We start from the raw sequence: 25,035 nt of genomic DNA, 5'->3' as shown, positions 1-25,035 counted from the left end.
ACTGATTCCAATAATAAAGTGATGCAGGTACTGCATGTAGATAACATTATTTAAAGGACAATGCCAGTGTTTGGTGTGGGTCATATTGTAATTCTTGCCTTGATAGAAGATATCAAAGTCTGCTGGATGACATATTTTTTTAAAAGTAAAACTCCAGATGTCTCAATATAGTCTGTCACAGGTGACTGGTGTGTGTGTGTGCAGGGAAACATGGAAGCTGGGTTCACTTTCAGAGCTTCTTCACACCAGCAGGGGGCGGGGAACAAACTGACAAATGACGGTTTCTGTTCTAAAATGACATTTTAAGAGCGATACATTTCAGTACTTTTCTCTTGGGGCTGAAATTTGCAGGCGTAGTCGATACACTCACAAAAAAATTGACCAAAATGAACATTTAAACCCACATTGTTTTTATTTTGATTCTAAAAAATATATTACATGATTGACAACGTAACCCGGCTCAGAAGGTAATTTCTAATTAAAACAAAGGAAAAAATAAATTAAAAAAAGAAGGTATGTCATATGGTTGTGGTTAATGTGGTAAGATGCTGGATGCAGAGAGACGTCAGGAGAGATGAGAACATGAGGGTGAGAGGATGAGGTGGTGTTGAAACGGAGTGAACATAGGCCGTGGTCAAAACACACGGAAGGACACATCAAGTCTTCCTGCAGTCGGGCTGGCAGCTGCGTTTCAGAGGCGTGGTTTGCTCTGCATCTTCCTCTGAGGATGATGATTTAAGATTCACCTACATTTTATTTCGGTTGTTTTCTGAATGAGCGCATCCAGATAATGATGTTGGCCACACAGCAAGGTTTCCTCACCTGACCTGCACCGAGGACTGTGTTGATTACAAAACCCAAACGGCGGCCGATTCCTTCCTGCCTGCAAAAACATCTCAGAGAGGAGGAACAGCCCTGCGTCACTCATACGCGTTGCTATGACGACACTACAGTGTACTACACAAACACCACAGGCTCAGTTTCTGGTGATGGTTACATGCCGTGTTTTTCTCAGCATCATTATCATGCTTTACTACGCCACTTTAATCCCCAACATGCTCCTAATGACATCTGATGTTGTTGTTATGACTGGATGGTGAGGCAGGTATTGTTTTGTGTTTTTTCATTGGTTAATCTGTAAATCTGTCCCGTGCCACTAACTTCCAGCCTTGATGTTGAATTCCTCTTCCAGCAGATCAATCAGCTTTGCCCTCATGAAAACATTTCACAGGACTAGTTTTACTGGGATCAATCTACTTGAGTTTGAGGACTGCAAATGAGAAATTTATTTATTTTTAAAATTTGGAGAACACAGTCTCTTACACTGCAGCCAGGCAATAGAGAAGCACAGTGGCAGCTGAAATGCTGATACACATTATTTTGTTATGTAACAGTTTTTAGTCATCACCTCTGGCATCTGTCTGCATCCTCACTACTATTACTATTTTGAGTGTTACAGTATTGCTGATCTTTTAAAAAAAAATCAGGTAATTGTTGAAAATATATGCTTGTTAGACAATTTTGCAGCTCTAATTGAGAAAGAGTCCCATCTTTCTCTGAACACAGTCATCGATGAATTTACACTGGTGAGGGGAAACCATGCCAGTCACAGATACCCAAGACCGGGAAGACTTCATGTGGCTGTTAAGATTTATTTTTGACCATAATCTATATCCAAAACATCCCGTCACTGTGGCTGAGCAACACAGTAAGATTCAGCCAGCCTTTAAAAAAAGAAGCCGCTCACGCTGGAGAGGCTCACTCTTACACAAACACACCATTTCCACTCTTGCATTAGGGGTGATATTGAGTAAGGACAACCGTGTTTAACAAAAAAAAAAAAAAAAAGACATTGAGGGTTTACTTGTACATTTTTTTCTTCAAAAAAAGTAGTAGAATTAGTCACATTAATACAGAAATAAACAAATGGCACATTGGATTCCTAATTTAAAAAATAAAGTGGTGCTTGAGGAGGTTTCTTACTGGAGAGACAGTTAAATAAATTACTACCATAAACGTTACATACAAATCTGGAGTAGTATATACAAAAGGAGTTATTAGACATGAAAAAAAAATCTACAATTCAAATTTTATGTTCAACAAGACAGCAGTATAACCATATCTTACATAACAGGGTGGGTTTGTGTTAACGAGTGGGTGACTTTTTTGTGTGTGTGTGCGTGTATGTGTGTGGGGGTCTCCATACAACTACTAACCAGGTTCTGTAGCAGTAAAAAAAGAAAAAAAATACTTCTGCAACCTCACAGAATCCAGCTAAACATTTTCTTTCTCTATAATTCTCTAGACAGACTCTATGTACAAGCTTCAGGACACGACGTAACAGGCACAAACTAAAAACACGAGCCCGAGTGGAGAGACAGAGTTGCTGAAATGTTATCCGCTGATGCTTCTTTAAACAGTTAAAACGAGTCCCGACAGGCCCGGCGGTGTCTTGTTGAATAGATTAATATCCTGGACACTGAATAACAACAATGTGGATGCTTTAACAACCTCGGCGGCTGCTGCTGCTGCTGCTGCGGGGCTTTCTGCTCGGCCGTGTGCGTCTGCCGTCGCCTGATCACTACCACGCACGTGCAGCTGGCAACAGAAATGAGACTCAGCCGACATCATCAGCTACTTAAATAATCAACTCCATGATGTGTTTAACTCAGAATTTTATCCATTAAAGTTTTTACAATCTTCCAGGTGCAAAATGATCCAACTTTCATGTTTTAAAGTGGGGTAAAATCCTGAAGGAAGAAAAAAATAATTTGAGAATAAAAAACAATAAATCACTCTTTCATTAAAAAAAAAAAAAAAAAGCAATTCCACTCAAGCTGCTGCTAGCTACTCATAGGCCACTGTGGGCATAATTATGATTAGATATATTCATTAACAGGCGGTATTATAAAAACACCGTACATTAATATGGACAGCAAATAGGCACAGTACTTTAATTCATACCCTTTTCATGCACACTAATCAGATTTATGCTAAACCTGTTATTAGTATAACTGTTACAGGCTGTTATGGCCTGATGAATCAGATTGCACCCGGAGGATTTTAAAACTTGTTAAAAAGATTTGATGAATGATGTTCTGAATTAAACCCATCGTTTTTTTGATGATGAAGGTAGCCAACAAGAACAGATCTCACTTCTGGCCCATCTCAGGTGACAGCTGCACATCCGCAGCACCGATAAGGTGCAGACACGCCCCTCAAAGTGCCGTCCTCTCAGCTGATGGTGAAACCTTCCATCGGATTGGATGGAGCACCGTCCTGGCATCATCGACATGTCCCGTTCTCTTCCACCCAATCCCAGCACTTCCAGAGGGCCACGGTGATGTCATCCCAACATTTAGGTTTGGATGTTGTAGGCAGCCAGCGCCCCATCTCTCCAAGGCATCCCATAATACCTTCTGCGCCATAACCCCCCCACCCCACCCCCCATCCTTACCTTTAACTTAGCAAACTTCACCTTCCAGATCTCTTTTATACTTTTCTGTAAATCCCCACATCAAAATACATCCCTCCCTTTTCCTTCGGCATCCTTTAAAAAACAACAAACAAAACGTCTGAATAGTGGTTGTAAGATGAACTGGTTAGAAGCTCAGGGAGAGGAGGAGCTTAGCTTAGTGAGGGAGGTGTTTGTCCACAGCCTCGTTTTGTAAACACTCTGAAAAGTGAAGGTACGTTCTCCTGACACACTAAATCTCTCCTGGTTTGATCACTAAAGGCCTTCACAGTGCATCGTCGTCGTCAGCCAACTCCGTGGGAGGAGATGAGGATCTCCTTCCGATGCAAAAAATCTGAGATTTTGAGAAAAACAAAACCAAAGCAGGATAAAAATAAAATCCTTCATGAACCGTTGAGAAAGGCCTCGGCCACAGCGACACATTTTAGTGGGTGTTGAACTTCCTCTAAATATAAATCGGCTACATCAGGCAGTGAGAGGCAGAGAGAAACGATAGCGGAGGGAGGAGGAGCTGTCGGCTGCTCAGTTCAGCGTTAGTCAGGGCAGTTTGGTCGATCAACCCAAAAAATGATCTGGTACATCCTTCTGGAGAGGGGTCTGCCATGCTGGATATTAAAGGGAGATGCCACCGCTTGCTGTTCATGAACAACAGCAAGAATCATCCACATGTCTGGGTTGAAGGGCGATGCAGCTCTGTCATTCCTCCCTTGAGTGTATAAAGAGTGTGTGTGTGTGTGTTTAGTGGGACAGGGTTGTGGTTTTACAGGTGGAGGGTCTGGACAGGTCTTCATGCTGGTCCTCGCTGCAGGACGCCCCGGGGGGGTTTGTGTTAATTTTAGTGAGGAAGTGTCCTGCAGAGCTTGCGTAACAGACGACGACATGCTTCATTTATGCAAGCTGCTAGTGGTCAGACTGGAGGAGGAGAGGCTGCAGCGACGAGGTGACACGACAGCGAGTGGTTGTTTAGGGACTAGTTGTCTTTTTCTTTTTTTCTTTCTTTTTTTTTTTTTTTTTATAACAAAAACACTGAAACGTTGTGACGCGACAGTATTAGTTCAACACTACCGACACTGAACAGAGCTTAACTGCAGAAAGGCCCCCTTCCCCCTCCCCGGGCCCGCTCCCATCTTCCCCTGGGCCGGGCCGGGCGGGGCGGGCCGGGGCGAGATGTCCGTCAGGTGCCTCAGCACTGCTCATTCATTCCTAGATGGGTCGCTCCTGTCCTTTAAGAGTCCCGCCTTCTCTCTAGGCGTCTGACAGGCAACTCTGAACACTGTCCATCCACAGCTGTGCGTTCAGGCTGTCCTGGGCACAGAAGTTGTACACTCTTTTGGTCGTCTTGAGCTGAAAGGAAATGGGAGAGGAGGCGGGAAGTTAATTCCAGCTACAGTAGCTGTGCATGCAAACATCAAAGTTCATGTGTCACCGGACGTCAGTGAAGTGAAACGTGGATGAACTCACATCGAAGAAGGCTTTATCCTCGATGTTTTTAGGCGCTCCCATGGTGGGCGTTCCTGGAATGACAGACTCCACCTCGGCCAGCTCGATGACTCCTTTACACTCCTTGTCCTGCCGGCTCTCATAGTATCTCAGCTGGAGACACACACACACACCACAAACACAAGTTTATCAGCTTGGCTGTACCCTGACAGTTTGTGCACCGCAACACATGGTCTGACTTTTTGAAAATGATTTTTCTATCACTTGCTTTTTAATGCTTTGTCAGTAATTAAGTGAAACTTTTCTCTTTTTCCAAAGAAAAAGTGTCTTGTCAGTGTCTTGGATTCATTAAAGACTCGCTCTCTTTCACTTTCTGGAAACCAGTTTCCTTTTCAACAAGCTTCCCTCTTACCTGATGCTTGGTCTTGTCCAGCACAAACCACCGTGGTTTCCATGGTTTCAGCAGCGCCCCTTTCTTGTACAGGATGCCTTCAAAACTCCTGATGAGAGAAGGTCAGACATGGGAAATAATGTAAATCATGTAACTACTGCAAATCCTCTCATCACGGGTTTTTATGGTAATTGCACTCTAGATAAAAGTGGAAATGATTTATTGATGTTAAAATGCTACCAACAACTTCAAGTTCCTTTCTATCTTCAAGGCAATAAACAGTTACTGCAGAGAATATTATTGATCCATGGGGATGAATTGTGATTGTTTACGCCCCTCTACAGAGGTCAGCAACAATGCAGCACCTCTGGAGCTGGTATAGATACAGTGTCTTGCTCAAAGGCACTTGAGCAGGGCAGAGCTGACATGCTGACATCAGGGCTTGAACACAAACGCTCCAGCAGCAGGAACGTCAACTTTCTATCTGAGCCACTTCACTCAAGAAAATCAGAGCATAAGGACTGTGTTGAAGTAGCAGGGCGTTGGGCACGGACCTGTTCTCGCTCTCCGTGCTCTGGAACTGGCTGTACAGGGTGCTCGTGCTCGGCCGCCCCGCGACAGGCGTGGACGTGGCGCTGGCCTCGCAGTCCAGAGCCAGGTTGATGGAGGATCCCACGCCGCTCTCCTGCAGGTAGACGCCCTGCGAGCGCCGCTGGTGGCTCAGGTTGGATGACATCAGCAGGGAGCTGGAGAACGACGGCTGTGGAGGATGGAGGGGGAGAGACGAGAAAAATATGAGTTTTTAATTTAATAACTGTTCAGGGGATGCTACCTGAAATTCTTAAGTCAGTATTTCAAAACGCACTTCCCCCACATTATTTTTTTTAATCTGTGGTTTAAAAAGATGGCTGTAAAAAGAAATATTTGTTGTCTTGTGTGTTTTTACTTGAGATGGCCTTTTGGTGCACACTTCATTTTGGAAGTGATGTTCTGCATTCTACCTTTTGGCCACAAGATGTCAGTGGAGAACTGTTTCAATTATTTTCCCTCTTCATTTTTTTCCCTTTACAACCTAAAGTCACATCAGTGGCAAAGACAATTTTCAAAAGTCTCTATTGAAGCGGTGGTTCATGAGCCGGGAGGAAAAATTGATTCCTGGTAGTTGGACTAGTAAAACTGCATCTCCATCATCAGTCTGGGAGTTTTCCCATGAGGGGAAACAGTCGTGTTAACAGTAAAACACCGCTGGCCTCACCCTGCTCTCCAGTTTGGTCTCGGTGCGCTGTGTGGTCTTAATTTTGTCCCAGGTGTCCTTCCACTTCTCTGACGCCTGACCGAGCTCCGCCTCCAGAGTCTGCAGGTCCTGAGAGTCACACACACACACACACACACACACATTAAAGTTACACAGTTTGCACACACAACTCTGTTAGAAAGGTTCCTAGGTGCCCGGTCCTCTAAAAAAACCCAAAAGCTGAAACAATATCAGCACTCACAGGTCACAAGATTCTGAGTAACAGTAATTTTTCTTTTTTAAAAATGACACAAAACAATAAATGGATTATCAGAATAAATGTTGACTGATTTTATAGTTGGCAACTAATTGATTATCTGACAAATACACAAACTTAGAAAGCTGATAAGAACTGTGTGGTCAGTCACGTTTCCCCAACTGAACTAATGATGATGTGTGTGTGTGAGTGTGTGTCTCCACCGACCTGCAGCAGCTTGGTGATGGCGTCGGGCACCACCTTGCTGCGGCTGTCGTAGCACGGCCAGACGATCTGGCGCTGCGACGTGGGGCCGCTGGTGTCGGGCTTGTCGGGCGTCTCCTCGGCCGGCCGCTCCTGCCGGCCCCTCACCAGCTCCCAGTCGTAGGACGGCCCCTCCGACAGCGTCTCCTCCGTGTAGAAGTCCCACACCTTCAGGTTGGAGATGAAGCTGTAGGGCCGCAGCACCTGAAGGCCACATTCAATAAAAAACGTTTAACATCAAAGGTGTACGAAGGTGGATCACTGGCATCATCATGACTGGCAAATATTTTTGTTTCCCTTATTTTGGAAAATAAAGTTCCTCCTCCTCACCTCCTCGTCCTCAGGACAGAACATGTAGTTGTAGAAGATGGGCGTCTTCTTGTGGAGTCGGTCGATGTAATCCCACACGGACTTGCACACCTGCGGGTTTTTTCTCTCGCCTTTCTCCTCGTACAGCACTCCTGCACAAGCAGCAGAAATGAGATTCCCACCATGTGAAAAACAGGCGACACTGAAAACACGACTCTGTAAAACAGACGTGACCAAATCTATCTGCGCTCTTCTAAAATGACAAAGTCCTGACATTTAAAAGGATGTAAACGTCTCATTTGTTAAACGATAAACGATTACGAGGGAACAATTTTGTTACCTCGCATGATTTTATAAGGAAATTTGGAATTTAAACCTTTTATGTGTCTGTCTAATCCTCCTGTTACGCTTCCAGTACATTTTTGCCGATCAAAATCAAAAATTTTCCTTGACTGCAAACATCTGTTCGCCTGTAAATCTGTCAAAAGGCAGCACAGCGAGACGCATTTTCCAGCTCTTCATCATTAAAGCTCTTTGTGAGCAAATTTATACTTAGCATATAAATACATATATGTTCAGTATATTCCTTTTATTGTGTTTTTATCTACAGTATACCCTATTTTTATCTGTATGTATTTGCTGCTGACGCATTTCCCCCCTCAGTAAGTTGAATCTCTCATGGCCTCGACTTGGCAGGTTCACATGTCCACATGTTCCTCATTTAAACTTGTTACTTTTTTCCCCCGGGCTTCTTCAAGCACTGACAGGCTTGTGCAACCGGGACTCTTGTGTTATTTTTTTGTTTTTTGGTTTGTTTTTTTCATTACTCCTTCAGAGCTGCTGCTGTCATCTATTTTTTTTACTGGCTTTCCCATCACCATGACAACTGAGAACTGTAACATGAAGTTTCCACCATTTGAAAAATCTGTGACCCAGACTGGCATAAAGATCATTGGCATCAAAGTAAACTAAGTAAAGTAAATCTCTCCCCCCTGGACTGGACCCGTCCCATGCAGACTGCAGTGGTTGGTTGCCAGGCTTACCCAGCTCGATGCGCTCGTAGTCGGAGTCGAGCAGGAAGGTCCTGAACCGGTTGGACACGTAGTGGTAGGCCAGGAACTTCAGGTAGTACTGACTGAACTCAAACTCCATGGGGAACTGCAGGTGGATCTGGAGCAGAGAGCAACACAGGTCAGAGGTCAGAGGTGCAGCTGCAGTACGTCTGCATGTTTTGGTTGCAGTGACGTTTTAAACACAAGAAATATCTGAATGTGAGCATCGGTACTTTTCAAACGTCAACATCCTCCTCCTTAGACCCATCCATCCCAGCTTTCTGTGTTCGTTTCCTGCTGTTACTGAAGATTACATCATCGCTTCTGAAGCCGGTAACGTTTGTCTGAACACGACTTGCTTACACGCGAAATGTTCCTGAAGATTTGTTTCATGACACAGAAGTCTACTGCAGTGTCATGCAATTCAAGCGGGGCCACTAAATGAAAATTACAAGCAACTCCAGACGAAGACAAAGACGTAATCGCCGCTCTGCACAGAATCTGTTTTTGCACAGCTCTTGATTCTAGCAGTGACGGAGCTCGTGTGGTTATTTGGTGGTCTGAGAGGCGTTGTTCACACCCGGCGAAATGAACCAAACTAAAGGAGGGAATTAACGCGACGCTCCTGAAGCTGGCTGGGACGCCGCACTTTGTCCCAGGACTCTCACACCACAGTCTCAGAGCCACTGTGTTCCCATGTCTGCCCACAAGGCTGCTGGAGCTTGTGCAAAAGAATGAGCATTAAAATATTTCTCTTGTGATGTAAGCACAAGATTACAGGGTGGCTGGAACCGCGCTTGTTCTGTCTTTCTAATGAGTAACACCCAGTTCCAGGCGCTTTTCCTAACACAAGCGGTATTTAAGGCTGACAATGAGGGATAGTCGTGAGCTGGGAGAGGATACGACCCGAGCGTCGCCACATGTAATAATAGCTCCGACGGTGGGACAGCAGAGTATTTAGGGCCGTCGCAGACAGCCGGGTCATAAATCTGCAAGAAACCACTGGAACCAAGTGGAAGAGACACTTCCTGCATGTGATAAGGCTGCAGAACCAACGTCACTGGTCCGGCAAAACAGGAAATACTCACACTCACAGGTGAAAACACACACACACACACACAGAGCTTTATAAACACAGACGGACACTGACACAACCACACAAATGCAACTGTTTTAACTCAAGACGGAAACAGAGAGGAAGCACTCGAGCTCCTGGCTGCAGCCTAACAAGGTTCATGTGCCTCAGGAGTTTTGTTCCAGAGATATTCTGTCATACAGGACGCGTTCATGCCTGGAGATAAATGTCATCTGTATCTATACATATTTTGCATCTGGAAAATTACCAATCAAATCACAGATTCTGCACTTAAAACTTAGAACTTGGATACTTTATTGATCCCAAATTTTGAAATTCTTAAAATCAGGAGTTGAACCCAGGACCTTTGTATCCTCAGGTGAGGTGACTTATACCGTGAGATATTCCTCAGACAAAACTTGGTATTTACCCGCTGTATTAACATGCACTCGTCCAATCAAGACTCAGATACGGTGCATTATAACACCAGGTGTCGAGATTTCTCCGTTTTTTGTCTTAAGGTCTGTTCAGACTTCAGCATCAATGAAACATCAAACTCCTTGTGCAGCCGATAAATAAAGATAATTGTGATCTGCTAACTGAAACACTTCCTCTTGTGGATTAAATCATTTATTGCTTGCATATGAACTTGATGAGATCTTTGTATTTAATGAGGAGGAGGTGACAATGCACACACGCACACACACACACACGCGCACACCTGGTGCACGCAGTCGAGGAACTGCAGGAAGACGGGGGTGAAGCCGCTGCTCTGGCTGGCCAGCGTCTGCGCTCCTCTGTGGCTGAAGCGGTGACCGAACGACAGCCACTCCTTCTCCACCAGCAGCCGGAAGCCGTCGAAGGTCCGGTAGTACGGATCAGACAGCAGCTGCACCAGGGACACCACCTGCACACACACACAGCCAGCACACACACACAGTCTGAGTGAGTGTGTGTACAAAAGCTACTGAAAGTGACTTAAAATCTAAAGCAGGAAATCTTAGAATAAAGGACTGTCAAAGCCTGTGACCCTAATACCTAGAATCACAAAAAAATATAGTTAAGGTTTTGTTTTTGTTGCCATTATCTGATTCAGCTCTAAACCTGAATTTCAACCAGTTTTCCACTAGAAGCTGCACTCTCACACACTCTCCCAAATGTAAAGTCTAATTGCTCTGGAAGCTCTGCCCGTCCTGTCTTTATGTCTTTTGTATTCAATTATTTCTTCTTTAATGTTACTGCAGTGAAGTCAAAGGTAAAACTTTAAAAATTCGGAAAACAAACTTTCTGTGCTTTGACTTTGTGCTTGCGGTGCATTTTTAGATACCTGAGGCTTCTGTGTGTTGACTCAGTTTGACATTTGAGCTTCTGACACTCTTACTTTTTAAAGCCATCACTCAAGCTCCTCACAGGTCAACACTCACAACAAAAACTGCTACCAATACACTAAAGGGCAGCAGAGTAAACCAGGATGTGATGATGGGAGAAAAGGACAGAAAAACACCCAGGAAGCGTTGTCAGACCTGTGTGGTGACGTCCCAGCCGTCCTCCAGGCTGACCATGACCGACGAGCCCGTGTCCAGGAGCTCCACCACCAGGACAGACACCTGCAGGACCTTATGTAACTGCACACACACACACACACACACACACACAGTCAGGACAAACAAACATTTCAGGTCACAAGACGAGCAAGAGCAGCTATTCCAAAAACATAAACATCCTGTGGCGTCTGAGAAACAGAAGTGTAAAGACATCTAACACACACACCTGGAAATTAATACACTTTGAACAGCAATACACACACACACACACACACACACAATCAGAGAGTGTGTACGCACCAGTGTCATCCACTCGGAGTCCTCCAGGCAGCGGTGGAAGCTCATGTTGGGGTCGCTGTTGGGCGAGCTGGGCACGCAGGCCTTCATCAGCTTCTTGAAGCTGTTCTTCACCTGCCGCACGTCGCACACCTCGATGGGAACCACCTCCCACTGCTGGAACGAGTCCTGCTTCCCCCCCTGAACACAACACAACACAACACACACACCATCAGCCCGTTCACACCGGAAACACACGTCCAACAAGCCCCTGAACCAGCAGACAACATCCACTTTTCCATCCTGGACTTTTTTTTTCTGTTTTTCCTTACTTCCTGCTGGCTCACCTCCTCACTTCTGCTGTCGTTTGACACAAATTCACAAAACAAAATATTCACAAAACCAAATGGACCAAACATTTCCATATCAACAACGTGACGATAATTTGGAGGATGAGCCGTGTTTGTGTTTTTAGAGATGAAGATATTTTAATGTGCAACACAAGAAATTTCTGAAAATTAGGAATCATTGTTGATAATCCACAATTAGTAATCAGTAACGTGGATATAGTGAGCGAGTCACGGCAGAGGTTATTCATTTCATGTGGCCAGAAATTCAACACTGATGTTATTTGGCATTATTACAGTAACTAAATAATAACTGAATAATATCTATGTCTTTACAGCCTCGACGAGAAAAAAGAAAAACTCCCTTGAGAGCCGCATTAGGGACAATAAATAACAAGTGGCACACGAAGAGACAGTTTTATTGCATTAATTTTCCAGCTGTTTTAGCTGCTGTTTTATTCTTTGTGTTGGATGAATTCACTGAAGATTCTCCTGCCTCAAACTTCTTTCACAAGCCGACACAAATCAAGTTTTACTGCTTCTGTTTTTGACCCCTTTTCTCGTCTAGTTTATCAAATTTATTCATGTACTACATCAAATTTATACAGTACATCAAATTATCCTCTTACTTCCCTGGCAGAGTTATTACAGTTTGGTGTTTTTCATTAGTTTTTGTATTTTTATTTAGTTTTTAATCTGTTTTCAATTCAGTTTAGTTTCCGTTCGTTTCCAGAGTGGCTCTGCTTGTTTCAGTTTAGCTTTTATTGTTTAAAAATGTTTTGTGTTAGTTTAGTTTTTATTAGTTTCAGTATTAGTGATAGTTTTTTGTAATAAGGGGGTTGTTCATCAGAGGCAAGATTTAAAGGAAAAGGAAAGTTTAGTTTGTATAGCACAACAGCAATTCAAAATGCTTCACGAGGCATAAAAGGATGTTTAAAAGCATAAAGAAAAAAAGAAGAAGAGAGAAAAATGTTCTGAATAGAAATCTATTCAGAACAGGATAGAATTCTGAGTAGAAGTTCAGAATAGAAGTTATAATCCAAAGCCGACACGTTGTGAGGGCAGTGACTCCCAGGCATGTCGACGTCTCAATAAACTGCAGCACCAACACCGCCTCGTTGTTGTGCTGACCAAGACTACAAGTAGAGACATTTTCTGAATATTTTTTATTTCTTTTAAGTTAGTTTTTTTCCCTAAAGTCTAGTTTTTATTTTTATTTCAGTGAACTAAAATGTTTCTTCACCCCTAGTTTCAGTGTTTAGTTCAGTTTCAGTGAGCTGTCCCAGCCTGGTCCCGGGCTGCGGGACAGTGTGTAGGTGTGAGTCGTGTGGCGCACCTTGAGCTGGGCCTTGTCCCCGATGATGTACAGGTAAGCTTTCTGCGGCCGCAGGAACAGCGCGTCGCTCGGCCCTCCGTTGGGCTGCGGAGACTCTTTCCCTGCCAGACGGTTCCCCACCTCTGGGTTGTAGGCACTTAGACGGCCGCTGCCCCGGATACTGCCCCATTTACCTGGGACACACACACACACACACACACACACACACACACACACACACACACACACACACACACATACACACACTCGAGTGTTCAGTGCACAGCATGATGGTACAGCTGATGTTTGATGTTAAATCATCAAGCCACACGTGAAGTCCCTGCCTCGCCAACACACGTCAGCGTGTGTGTCGCTGTCACTACTGCACGCAGCAGCCATGCTGGAAACAGGCGGAGCTGACGAGGCTGCCCGGCTCAGTGAGCTACATCTAGCTGAGGAGCTACGTTATGATGAGACAGAGCGACTCCTCAGTGCGGAGGACAAAGCCTGACTCGCCCTCAGAAAAATAAAAAATGCTCACAGAAACTGAGAAATAAATAAATGCACAAAGAATTAGAGAAATACATTTAGGAGTGTGTAAATCACTTTATTATTATTTAATTTATTTATTGTTTGTTTTGTGATTTACTGTCAACCTCAGAATTTATTTTCTGGATCAGGATTTATTTTCTTCAGGGTGTGGTCTCATTTATCTTACCTTCAATTTGCAAATTATGGGTGGTGCCTGCTTTCTGATTGGATGATCTACTCTGATTGCTAATCTCTCCTGCAGAGGTGTGATAGCCTGGGATAGGAAAATCTGATTGTCTGTCTCCAGAAATTACATAATAAAGGTACAATAAATTACCTGAACTCTTGTAAGGAAAGTCCTGCTGAAATAAAAATCAGGAAAAAAAAATTCTGCTGAAGGAAATTTTACATCGGGAAAACAAATTCTGAGGGGTCAGTAAATGATAAAATAAAAAATGAATTAATATTAAATTTATTTACACATTTATACATTTATTTGTCATTTCTTCTTTTCTTTTATTTATTTAATCATTTATTTAATTCTCAGTTTCAGTGAGCTCTTTTTAAATTAACTATTTTATTTATTTCCTAATTAAATCGTGTTTTGTCCTCCATACATCTGAAGTCTTTATCATTTGTCACATTCAACAGACAGGAATAATCAGTTCAACAGAGAGGGGTAATCAATTGGACAGACAGGAGTAATCGATTGGACAGACAGAAGTAATCAACAGGCAGAGACAGACAGACGTCAGACAGGACGGCAGACCAGCTAGACGATCATGCAGGAAGGAGCAGCTCTCTGCTGACAAACAAGCCAAAAAACCAGTCGGACAACAGACGATTAGTCCTGAGAGGCAGCAGACTACGACATCACGACGCCAGACACACTGACGGCACTGTTAAAGAGATCTGATTGGTTAGACAGGAGTGGGGGGCGTGGCCTACTGTACCTCTAGGAGGGTTCCTGGCCTTGCCTGACACTTTGGGCTGAGAGAGGGAGATGACCCTCGCCCTTTGACCCAGAGCTGAGGTCAAACGACACAGAGAGGCCCGTTAACCAACAGCACCACAGATCAGAGATGGGTTTCACACCACACACACACACACACACACACACACACACTCACACACTCACACACACACACACACACACACTAACCCAAAGATAAGCCACAGGTGATGGGTTTTAGGATCAAAAACCTCATCTCCGGGCATCTTTGGGCTGTAAAAACTCATTTCCGTTTGTTCCACTACAAACTACACTGACAAATATGACACTGACACACAAAGTACACATTTTGTTTTGGAATCAACGGCGAGAGTCTACAGGAGCTCTCTGAGACGTGCGTCACAAGGCAGCGCCTCACCTCCTCGGCTGAAGGTTCCCGGCACGTCCTCCTTGGCTCCCATCACCTGCTTCATCAGAGCGCCGATCTTGGGCTGCCGCAGTTTATCTGACGAGTCTGCAGACGCACGACAGACGACAGGTTGTTCACAGCCGACGGTAAAAACCTGCCACGTGCCGCTCAGCAGTGCACGTCACGACTGAGGGCCACAGCTGCACTGACGGTACGCAATTATCTGGTGTCATACTGACTGTGCTGAAATATTTCGTTTGATTGAAAATGCCTGCTGTAGGCGAAAACAGTCGGCATGCTGAAACATGACGAGTGAGCAAATTGTTCTCATCAGGATATCTGGTTTTATGTTATTTTATTCATCATGTTTTAACTTATATTCTGCTTCAATGTGGTGATTTATAATGTTAATGTACGCAGGTCTGGTCTCTTGTGTTTCCCTCATAAACTCTGGGTTTGTCTTTAAAGCACAAGGCCAAATAAACAAACTTGAAAAATATACTGTAAATATGAAAGATATTCCCAAATGCTATAGATCCACTTCTAGACAAATTTTTATATTTTGTGAGGCACTCTGTAACCCAGGTTTTCTGGTGCTACATAAAAAGGCTAAATACGGACTCAGTATTTAAAAACAGGCACTTCTATCCTCAAAAGCAGATTTGTAGGAAAAAGGTCTTCAGGTGACTCACAACTTTAACAATACTCTATAAATCGTTATACTTTTGTGCCATTCAGTACTTAAAAACAGGATCAGACTTTTCAAATGGTGTATATCATATTTGGAAATGAAACTGTATGAATAGCTTTATTAAAAAATAAGATCAAAATAAAAATATCAATACATATTACAGAACGTTCAGTAGTTTAAGATTAGAACAATGTCTTGTGCTTTCTGCAGGACGATAGGTAACGTAAGTCATTAGCTGATAAAATAACAGTCTGGACAGGCAGTATGAATAATTAAAAGCGTTATTTTTTCCCATCTACATGTATATATTGTATTTTGGAATAGAGCTCTTATTATTTTCCTGGTTACTGGTGTCCTGATAAACCAGAGGAAAACATCACATCATCTGCAAACTGTTTCACCTAAACTGATTGGTAAGAAAGAGTAAAGCAAAACTCTCTGTATGGTCCAGGTTTGGTGTCGAGTGTGTTTCTCCACCCACCTGAGGTGTTCATGTGTGTGGAGGTGAAGCCGCTGAGTGTGTTCCTGCCGCTGGTCTCGCTGTAGGAGGGCATGGAGCTGATGATGGCCTGCAGGTACTTCTCCTGCTCCAGACTGGTGGAGTCGGCCTGGGACGGCACTGAACACCACAGACACACATAAATCTTACACAGCTGCTCTGAGACAAGCACAGAGCTTCTTCACACAGGATCAGGCATGAGGCATGAGCCTTACTGCATGCTAGGCTTTATTTAATTTCATTGTACAGCCCATGGCACATAGACACCTTTCTGTAGTGAAATCTGTTGCAGCCAACCAGAAATGTAACATAAGACATAAGATTTTTTTTTAAATTATTAATCCAAAATGTGCAATCCCTAGTTTGGTACATCTCCTGTCACAGTGCTATGACCTCTGACCCCTGCATTCCTTACAAATGATCACTTAAAATACAAAAAACTGTTGAAATCATTTTAAATTGATAGGAGAATCAATTAAGTGCTTAAAACAGATGTTTGTTAACTGGGGGGAATTTAAAAAATCATTGATTCTCAGCATGCCGACCAAAATCTCTGCTTTTAATGATGTATTACATTACTAATTAATAAGGTAAATAAATTAAATTAAAGGTGGATGTCATTATGAAAATCCATTATTGCTCAGCTTGTAGAACTTGCTTTTTAATAATGCATGATTGCTATTGCTAGCAAATGTGGTAGGACTGATCCGTGTGCTACCTGCAGTCGGGGCGTTGGGGGACTTGAAGAAGCCCACCACCCCCTTGGCGTGCAGCCCTGCAGAGCGCAGCAGGACGGCCTTGGTTCGCGAGTTCCTCCAGCAAACCACAGGGAAGCGGTTCTGCCGGTAGCAGCGGCAGATTCGCTGGATGGTTGAGTCCGGGATGCTCTGCGGCACGATCAGCAGGCCGGGGTAGCTGTGCACACACACACACACACACACACACACACACACACACACTCTGTAATGAGCACTGGAAAAATCCTATGTGGACGGCTGCAGCCAAAACCCCTCACCGCTCATGTTTCCGGGTGTTTCCACTCACCTCCTGCACACCGTGTACATGCGGTTGACGGTCGAAATGCGGAAGGGCTCGTTCTTGGAGCGGGTCAGGCTGTTACTGAGCGTGCCCAGACCCAGACGTTGGTAGTCACGGCAACAGGCACGCTCCACCACGTTACTCATGGTCTGTCTGTCCGAGGAGCGAATGGTGGAGGAGAGAGTGAGGGAGCTCTGGTCCAGCTCCTCCGACACTGAAACACCGAAGAGGACAAATGTGAGAATTCACCGCCTGTTACCTGCTGAGGCCATGATGGAAAATATCGGGATTTCTCCACGACTTTTAAGTGGTTTCATGGCCAAGCATCTCTTTTTTAAGCAGTATTCATTTCCAAAAACAGTGGTGAGAAAAAGGCTTCCAAAGTGAAATCAAACAATCAAATTGAAGCGACTAGAAGCATCGATCTTGTGCAACATCAAACTACTGAAGCTTCAAAAATGCAAAAATAAACAACAGAGCATAATGAGCAGGTGAATTGACTCTATAATTATAAATACGTGAAGAATCAGTGCTACGTCTTTGAGAAAAAGGCGCTGTTGTTTAATTTTGTGCTTTTGTAGCTTCAATAAATAGTTTCAAACTGCAGATTTTTTTTTCCAGTCCCTTTATTTTGATTTTATTTCTACAGGAGTAAAAATAGATCACCATTTAATGCAAAGAATGTGTGAAATATATCCAGCTACGTCCTTGTAAAGTGAACCATTTGTAAATTTACCAAACATTCCCAGACTTCCTTGGAAAATCTACGAGATTTCCAGGACTTTACCTTGAAATCACCTCGCAAAATTCAAGTATTCCAAGACCGACGCAGCGGCTGGGATGCTAATTTCATCAAGCTAAATGTAATACCTGCCAGGACTTTTTTAATGCCAGTAAGAATGAAATGTAAGATCAATTTGGCAACTGAACAAAGTATAAACTTGTCGTCCACTACAACTAAATCAGTCCAGTCGAATCAGCAAGTACACTTCAAAATGGTGAGAAAATTAAATGAGTGTATCATTTCCCTCCTAATACCTGAGATTTCATCTTCGTCCAGCTCCGACTGCAAGCTGCTCCTGTTCTCCCAGGTGGGGGGGGTGTATTTCTTCCTGGTCACATACTGGCGGCCGATGGTCCGCTTGGCACTCTTCACCAGATTTTTGGAAAGTGTTCTGGGAGAAAACAAGGAGGGGAGGGTGGGAGGGTGAACGTTGGGTATTTTTACGTCACTGCGTTGATTCAAAGGTAAGCTCCATTGAAAGTAACCTGACATCCACTTCCTGTCAGGCCTTTGAAATGTGTGTGTGGTGCTGGGGCAACTGGGAGCCACGAATCCACCGGCATGCTGATGGTTTGGCACTCACTAGAGGCGAGGTCCAGATTAATATCACTGAATGGAGGGGTTTTAGTGCTGAGTCTCCACACACACACACACACACACACACACACACACACACACACACACACACACACACGATGCAGAGATGGAAACAGCAAGACCGCTGATACAAGAGTCACATTTTCCGCTGTTGAATTATTCACAAGTTTCTCTTGTGGTCCTTTCACTCCCCAGAGGAGAACAAAAGGAGGTGTGTGTGTGTGTGCGTGCGTGCGTGCGTGTGTGTGTGTGTGTGTGTGTGTGTGTGTGTGTGTGTGTGTGTGTGTGTGTGTGTGAGCGCGTGCATGTGTGGTTGCTCAGCTGGTTGCTAAGAGGGAACTATGAGGCTGTAAAGGGAGTCTGGAGTTTGTTTTGTTTTTGTTTTCTTTATGATAATTTATTAAATACTAACAATTTAGCTCAAGTTCACGTCACTAACAAATATAACTCTAATGGCTGCTTGAGCTCAGATGACTAACAGAAACAGAGGAAATGAGCAAAGGAGGATAAAATGAAGATATATATTTTAACGGCATTGCTTCCTGGTTGTTGCTTTGAGTCTTTAAGCTGCTCCGACACATATTTCCTTCTGTTTTACATGAATGCAGCACAAACTACAGCCACTGCCACAGAGAGAGGGGCGGCGATCACAGCAGAGCAGCACATGGAGGGAGGAAGAAAGATGCAAAAGAGAGAGAAGCTCCAAGACAGAGTTCACAATTAAGTAAATAACAATAACAAACAAACAACAGCATTTGTAAGCACCGCTCACTGGCTCCTGACATCACACACTATCTCACTGACATCTGAGACCTGAAGCGCTGCGGAGCCACCGAGGCCAAACAGACAAGCTGAAAAACATGCAGCTCTTATAAACCAAGAACACTTGTGGCCCCAAATCAGTTTCTTAAGGCGCCTTCTGTCCAAATCACTGTGGAAAAAAATTGGCTATGTTGTCAATTTTGGAGAACTGTGTGTCAAAACAAATCTGATTTCTTATCCTGAAGCTTTAGTCAAGTGTAATAGACTTTTCTGCATTTTTTTTTTTGCTTGTTTGTTTCTTTGTTCGTAATTTACTTTATGTGGTGTTCACGCCTGTTAAATGTACTTTAAGAACAGCTGGATATGAGCACCTGTTGAGACTGCAATTTGCCCTTGTTTTGTTTTTTTGCTGAAGGAATAACTTTTTTTCTGTCTTCCCCAGACTGAGACAAGATGTGAGTCATTAGCCTGGCTCCGTCAAAGGGGAAAAAAATAACCCTTACACATGAAATGTATTATACAATTTGTAAACAAGACAGCTTCGGAGTTGCTGTTAAGGTTTATTTTTACACTTTGACGGTGCCAGGCTAACGACTCCCATAGACTTCAAGTCTTTATGCTAAGCTAAAAGGGAGATGCTACCCATAAGAACCAAACGAGTGAACGCACAGAGGTGAAAATGGTATCCAACAGTATCTCAGGTATCTCAGTCTGGGTAAGCTGGAAAAAGGGGATTCTGCGTTGGAGTATTTAAAATTATCAGATGTAAATATGTCTCTTTCTATCTGGATCCCTTTGCATTTTGGAGCATTCTGATGAGTCCGCGTATCCACTCTAAACATCAGTCGTGGGCAAACAGGCCCTTAAAGTTATACAATCCAGAAACTGGAGCCACTGTAGGCGGTGAAATTAAATATTACTTTTGATGCCTATATTTGCTTGCATTGTTCTCACCTGCCAAAATGAACCCAACTAAAGCAGCGAACGCTCCATAATAAATAAATAAATACATAAATAACGTTCCTGACATTTTTGTGCTCTTAGTTACACAATCCAGATTACACAATGTGACTGCGCTGTGCTTTTCCACTTGTTGACAGACATCCAGGTGAATTATGGGGTTGCGGTGTTAATGGGCGACTGCGGTAAGCAGGGCAGAGACGGGAGGAGACGCTCGGGGCAGAGTCGTATGTTCAGCCCGTGTTACAGTTGTCAGGTGTCATGTGGTGACTTACTGTGCCAGTCATGTGCCATCTGTGCCTGACCCGCAGGACGTGAGAAAGGTCAAAGGTCGGCAGTGATTTCACATCGTCATTGTTGCTCACAGTTTTTTTGTTTTTTTTGCTGCTGGTGGAGAACGGCTGAGAGCGCAACTGAAGCAGCTTTACGGTTCAGTACAATGGGTCTGTGTGTGTGTGTGTGTGTGTGTGAGTGGGTGTGTCTGACTTGAATATAAAATGCTGTATACTGACAGACAAGTTTTTGTTCTGCTTCTTGTGTCACAACTTTGATGTTAAAGTCACGCAGAAGGAAGCGCATTTTCTTTGTTCATTTTTTTTTTTTGTTTGTTTTCCTAAAACGCAGGAAGGCTGTTAGTAAAACCGCTGAGCGTTAGCGACCGGGAACCATACCATAATAACCAAAGTGAAAACAAAAAGGGGATTTCAGGAGAGGGCAATAAAACACAAAGAGTAACAGAAACATATTTGAGAACAATGAACAATGAACAGTGAGAAATAAGTTATTAAACTGCTGCTTCACATCAATCATTTTATTTCTTATGTGTTTCATGTTTTGCCACCGTATCTCACCACTGCTTTGTCGTGGCTTTTGGTTTATCACCCTGACAAACAGGTGCAGGTTTCCACACTCTCAAGTTGATTTTCATTAAGCTGCAGAGCCTCATTTGAACTGATTTCCCCCAAAGGACCCCGACACGAAAAGATATTTTGGTTTGTGTTCATTTATTTGAACACTGAATAGATTCAAGATGGTGAGATTAAAACATGATGTTGAAATAACCACTCGAATATTCTTTCTTTTGTATCGTAACAATGTCTGGTGAATTAAATTGTAGTGAAAGTAAATTATCCCTCATGCTCAGCTGGTTGCCCCTGGGACCTACTTTGAAAACCACTGACCTAAAACATGAACAAGAGCTGAAGTCACCATCACGTTTTGTTCCCTCTTCTCGTACAATCATTAAACCTCCTTACTTGATGGACTGGTTCTTGTCCTTGGCCTTGTGCTCCACCACCAGCTTGCCGCACTGGCCCACCGTGAAGGCGAAGGTGCCCTGGACGTGCTGAGGGTAGCGCAGCTTGTGCATGTGCTTCCTGAAAACCTCGGCCAGGTCCGACGCCACCTCCTCGTCGAACGCGATCTTCATCAGCTACAGACAGACAGACAGGCAGACAGACAGACAGACAGACAGACAGTGAGACAGACGGCCTGCAGGTTAGTGTGAATGTCCCGTAACCTCACAGCTACAGATTCACATCCCAAACTCTTTTTACACAGAGTTCCTGTGATACTGCTGTAAAGAAGACCCATCGTTTCTCAAGCTTTGTTTTTTTGTTTTTTGTTTTTTTTACACTGAACCAAACAAAGTCAGCACAGGGTCACACAGCACACCGTGACCAGGATGTGTAACACAACAGCGTCCCGTCCCGCTAGGTCTCCCTTTTACACAGACGTCGTTTCGGTTCACTGCCGGCTTAATGATGCAGCAACAACGCCCCCGTTCCGTGTTTTTATGTTTCACACAGAACAGCGATGTGGAATAAGAGCAGATCATTCCCACCTTGAACCGGCTTTTTTCATATATGTTCAGGAATGAAAAGACCAAAAAAGGCAGATTACCATAAGCAGATTTCTTAATTACAATAAGCAAAATCTTTAAAAGGCATTGGTATAGGAATGATTCTGTCCCGAGCTTCCTGATCCATATATGAGGTTTACACTGTAACTAAATAAATGACTTTTTTCAGGTAGAGGGTAAGAAATTAAAATCAGCTTCCTGGCAAAAGCTGATCAATTTTATCTAACATGGTGACTTTGTCAGTTTGCCAGAGATTTTTGCTGGTAACCAACCATCATGCTGCAGGTATTATTATTAAAAAAATCTGTTTGACTGTTGAAATGGCTGGCAAATACAGTGTATACTAGCTCCTCTAGACAGTGGTCTTAAAATATATTTTCCTAAAAAAGAAGAAACCAAACACGATCAGAGAGGAGTAAGACATCTAAGAGAGCAGAGTAAAGCAGCTATGAGAGGATCTGTGTGTTTTGGAGATGAAGGAGAACGATGACGTACCTGGAAGGTGCAGGATCGCAGCTGCAGTCCCTCCTGGACAAACTGATCCATGGGTAAAGTGACTGAGATCCTCTTCTCCTTGGTGAGGGAGGCGATGGGGAAGGAGCGAGTCACCACCTGCTCGCCCACTGCAAGACAAGCGGACAGCGAGAGTCAAGGGCAAAAATCTCCTCAGTGCACAAGAATGTAAATTTAACAGCAAATTACAAAACTTTGAGCAGAGTGTGAGCGATTCAAAGGGAACTAATCTGAACCATTTAGAGAAGTCCGGCTTTAATTTTCCAAACTAGTTCAGAGCTTTCAGACTTGTGTATGAACCTTGTGTGTATCTCTGTGTACATGTGTGTGTGTCATCATCTCTCACCCAGCGGGTCGGAAGGCGTGCCCTTGAAGATGAGCCGGTAGGTGGTGAGGAAGATGGCGCCCTCGGCGGGAAGCAGCGGTGGGCCTCCCATCAGCCCCGTGGCCTCCTCTCGGCCGTCGGGGATCAGGTGAACCCGCATGCCGTCCATCACCAGCTCCTCCCCGGAGAGCAGAGTCGGCCTCAGCAGCTTGGGCTGAGGGAGGGAGAGAGAGAGAGACAGAGAGAGAGAGAAAGAGAGAGAGGGATGGTGAGATGGAAGAGGAACGATGCAGTGGTGGAGAGATGGCGAGTCGGGGAGTAAAAAGGTATGAGAGCTGACTTTAAAGCTGGGTAGGCAGTTTTCTGAGTAAAAAAAAAAAACACCACAATTTGATTTCCTCCTCCTGCAGCTCTTCCCTGCTCCCCCTCTCTATCCTAAGCCCCTCCCACCAGATGAGCACGGGCGACTCATGAAACTTGTATTTTAGTTGATAATCTACCCACATAAAAAAAGAGTCTCTTCTTTAAACTAACACTGTTCATGTGAAGCAGCCATTTTAAGTTGGTCTTGTTGAAATGTTTTGAAAAGTGAACACTCGTCTGTGGGACAGTGGAATCAGGGCTGGGTGGATGCAAACTGATCCCGTACATGTACATCTGCATTTGTAGACAGCCAATCAGAATGCCCTTTCTCTAAAATGATCCGTGATTGGCTCAAGTCTCCCGTCATGGGCTGGATTTCCTAAAGCCTGAATACTGAGCCAGGAGGAGGTGCAGAAGTCTAGTTTTCTCTCAGACCAACTGAATTACAACATGCTTAAAGGTTATTATTATTGATTTTTTTTTTTTTTGCCCCAAAAAACACACTGCCTACTCCAGCTTTAAGGGGGTTTGTTAGTCAGGGTTCCCACTGTGATCCTGATGCAAAATGCCACCGCTTTTCGATCACTTTCCACAACGAATGCTAAATTCCTCGCTTAATTTTTTTTTTCGATCTGATTTAAAGGCTGTGGTTGGTGTTTTGTGTGCAGTACGCAGTCATACACTCCAATATGTTTGCCCACATTTCTAAACTTTTTCACGTCTTTCCAATTCCAAGTGCTAAACAGGGTGAGCAGTCGGATTATAAACAGACCTGATGCAGAGAAAAACTGCTAAAAAACCATCGTGTGAGTCAGGAAATTTGGGAGAGAAGATGTAAAATACATTCTGACTCCTGTTTAGTAGTTCATCTGCAGAAATAACTGATATTCCTTGATGTTTCTTCAAAGAATTCAGTCTCGGATTTTCCCCATTTGGGAGACATTTCCAGGAATTACAAACATGGTGGGAACCCTGGTTAGTGATTAGCATCCAGCAGGGCTGCACAATTATGGCTAAAATAATCCCGATAATGCTGCTAAATACAAGGATCAATATTCATCTCCCTGAGCTGAGAGGCAAAAGTATGGCATTACATCAACAGCTGACATCCTAAATGAAATACTAAAATACCCAATCTTGTTTATTGTGCAGCCTTGCGGGGTGTCCAGCGACATTTTCAGACCAAACAAACAAAACTCCATATTTTCAACAAACACATCAATCATTAAGAAGTCATGCCTCCACAGCAATGCCGAAGGTCGGGCTGGATGGCCTGCGCTGTCCGACCAGGAAGTGCAGACGAAAAATAAATCCAAAAAATAAATAAAAATGCAGACTCCTGTTGAAAACGTGTCAGGAGGTTTTTGTTTTTGTTGCGTAACAAACTATAAACAGTTGTTGTGGCGCTTTCGTCAGTTGGGTCAGATCGGTGGGATCTTGGCAGAGATGATCATGCAAACAAAAAGACAAATACGCAGAAAGGAAAATATAATAACAATCCGCAGGGTTTGTTTATGTAGCAGGATGTAAAATATTTTATATTCCTTGAAAAATAAGGCGACTGAATCTGGGTCCATTTCCTGGGGAATGTAAACTAGGCAGCATCCAGGGGTTTCTAAATATGATTAATATTAGATATAAACTTCAATTTGTCAGACTGGATTTCTGCCTGTCACATCGCTTCCTGTTGCCCCGAAACGCCTGAACAGCTTCCTCACAAACCAGGGAAAGTCCACCTCTGATGGGAAATGAATGCGGGTTTAGTAATCTGA

At 43.7% G+C, this 25,035-nt stretch overlaps 1 protein-coding gene across 4 annotated transcripts in view; it reads right to left on the bottom strand.

Moving 5' to 3' along the window:
- Positions 1–389: 389 nt before the first annotated feature.
- The window catches only part of sbf1 (SET binding factor 1), an 88,194-nt gene continuing 63,548 nt past the window's right edge, over positions 390–25,035 (bottom strand). For 3 of the 4 annotated variants that reach the window (XM_030045858.1, XM_030045859.1, XM_030045860.1), the window contains 21 exons: positions 22,922–23,114; positions 22,558–22,685; positions 21,458–21,633; positions 18,137–18,273; positions 17,105–17,312; positions 16,779–16,975; positions 16,043–16,180; positions 14,880–14,975; positions 14,463–14,537; positions 13,000–13,172; positions 11,341–11,517; positions 11,020–11,121; positions 10,218–10,403; positions 8,413–8,539; positions 7,391–7,521; positions 7,025–7,264; positions 6,562–6,669; positions 5,861–6,066; positions 5,328–5,415; positions 4,937–5,068; positions 390–4,819 (listed from right to left, as the gene is read on the bottom strand). In XM_030045858.1, the coding sequence (XP_029901718.1) occupies positions 4,721–4,819; positions 4,937–5,068; positions 5,328–5,415; positions 5,861–6,066; positions 6,562–6,669; positions 7,025–7,264; positions 7,391–7,521; positions 8,413–8,539; positions 10,218–10,403; positions 11,020–11,121; positions 11,341–11,517; positions 13,000–13,172; positions 14,463–14,537; positions 14,880–14,975; positions 16,043–16,180; positions 16,779–16,975; positions 17,105–17,312; positions 18,137–18,273; positions 21,458–21,633; positions 22,558–22,685; positions 22,922–23,114 (3,117 nt within the window). In that variant the 3' untranslated portion in view covers positions 390–4,720. The remainder of the gene's footprint in view (positions 4,820–4,936; positions 5,069–5,327; positions 5,416–5,860; positions 6,067–6,561; positions 6,670–7,024; positions 7,265–7,390; positions 7,522–8,412; positions 8,540–10,217; positions 10,404–11,019; positions 11,122–11,340; positions 11,518–12,999; positions 13,173–14,462; positions 14,538–14,879; positions 14,976–16,042; positions 16,181–16,778; positions 16,976–17,104; positions 17,313–18,136; positions 18,274–21,457; positions 21,634–22,557; positions 22,686–22,921; positions 23,115–25,035) is intronic. The other variant, XM_030045861.1, reaches the window with a different exon arrangement.

The sequence above is a fragment of the Myripristis murdjan genome, chromosome 23 (genome assembly GCF_902150065.1).
Source record: "Myripristis murdjan chromosome 23, fMyrMur1.1, whole genome shotgun sequence".
NCBI lineage: Eukaryota > Metazoa > Chordata > Actinopteri > Holocentriformes > Holocentridae > Myripristis > Myripristis murdjan.
This window is presented reverse-complemented; position numbering and strand designations above follow the sequence as displayed.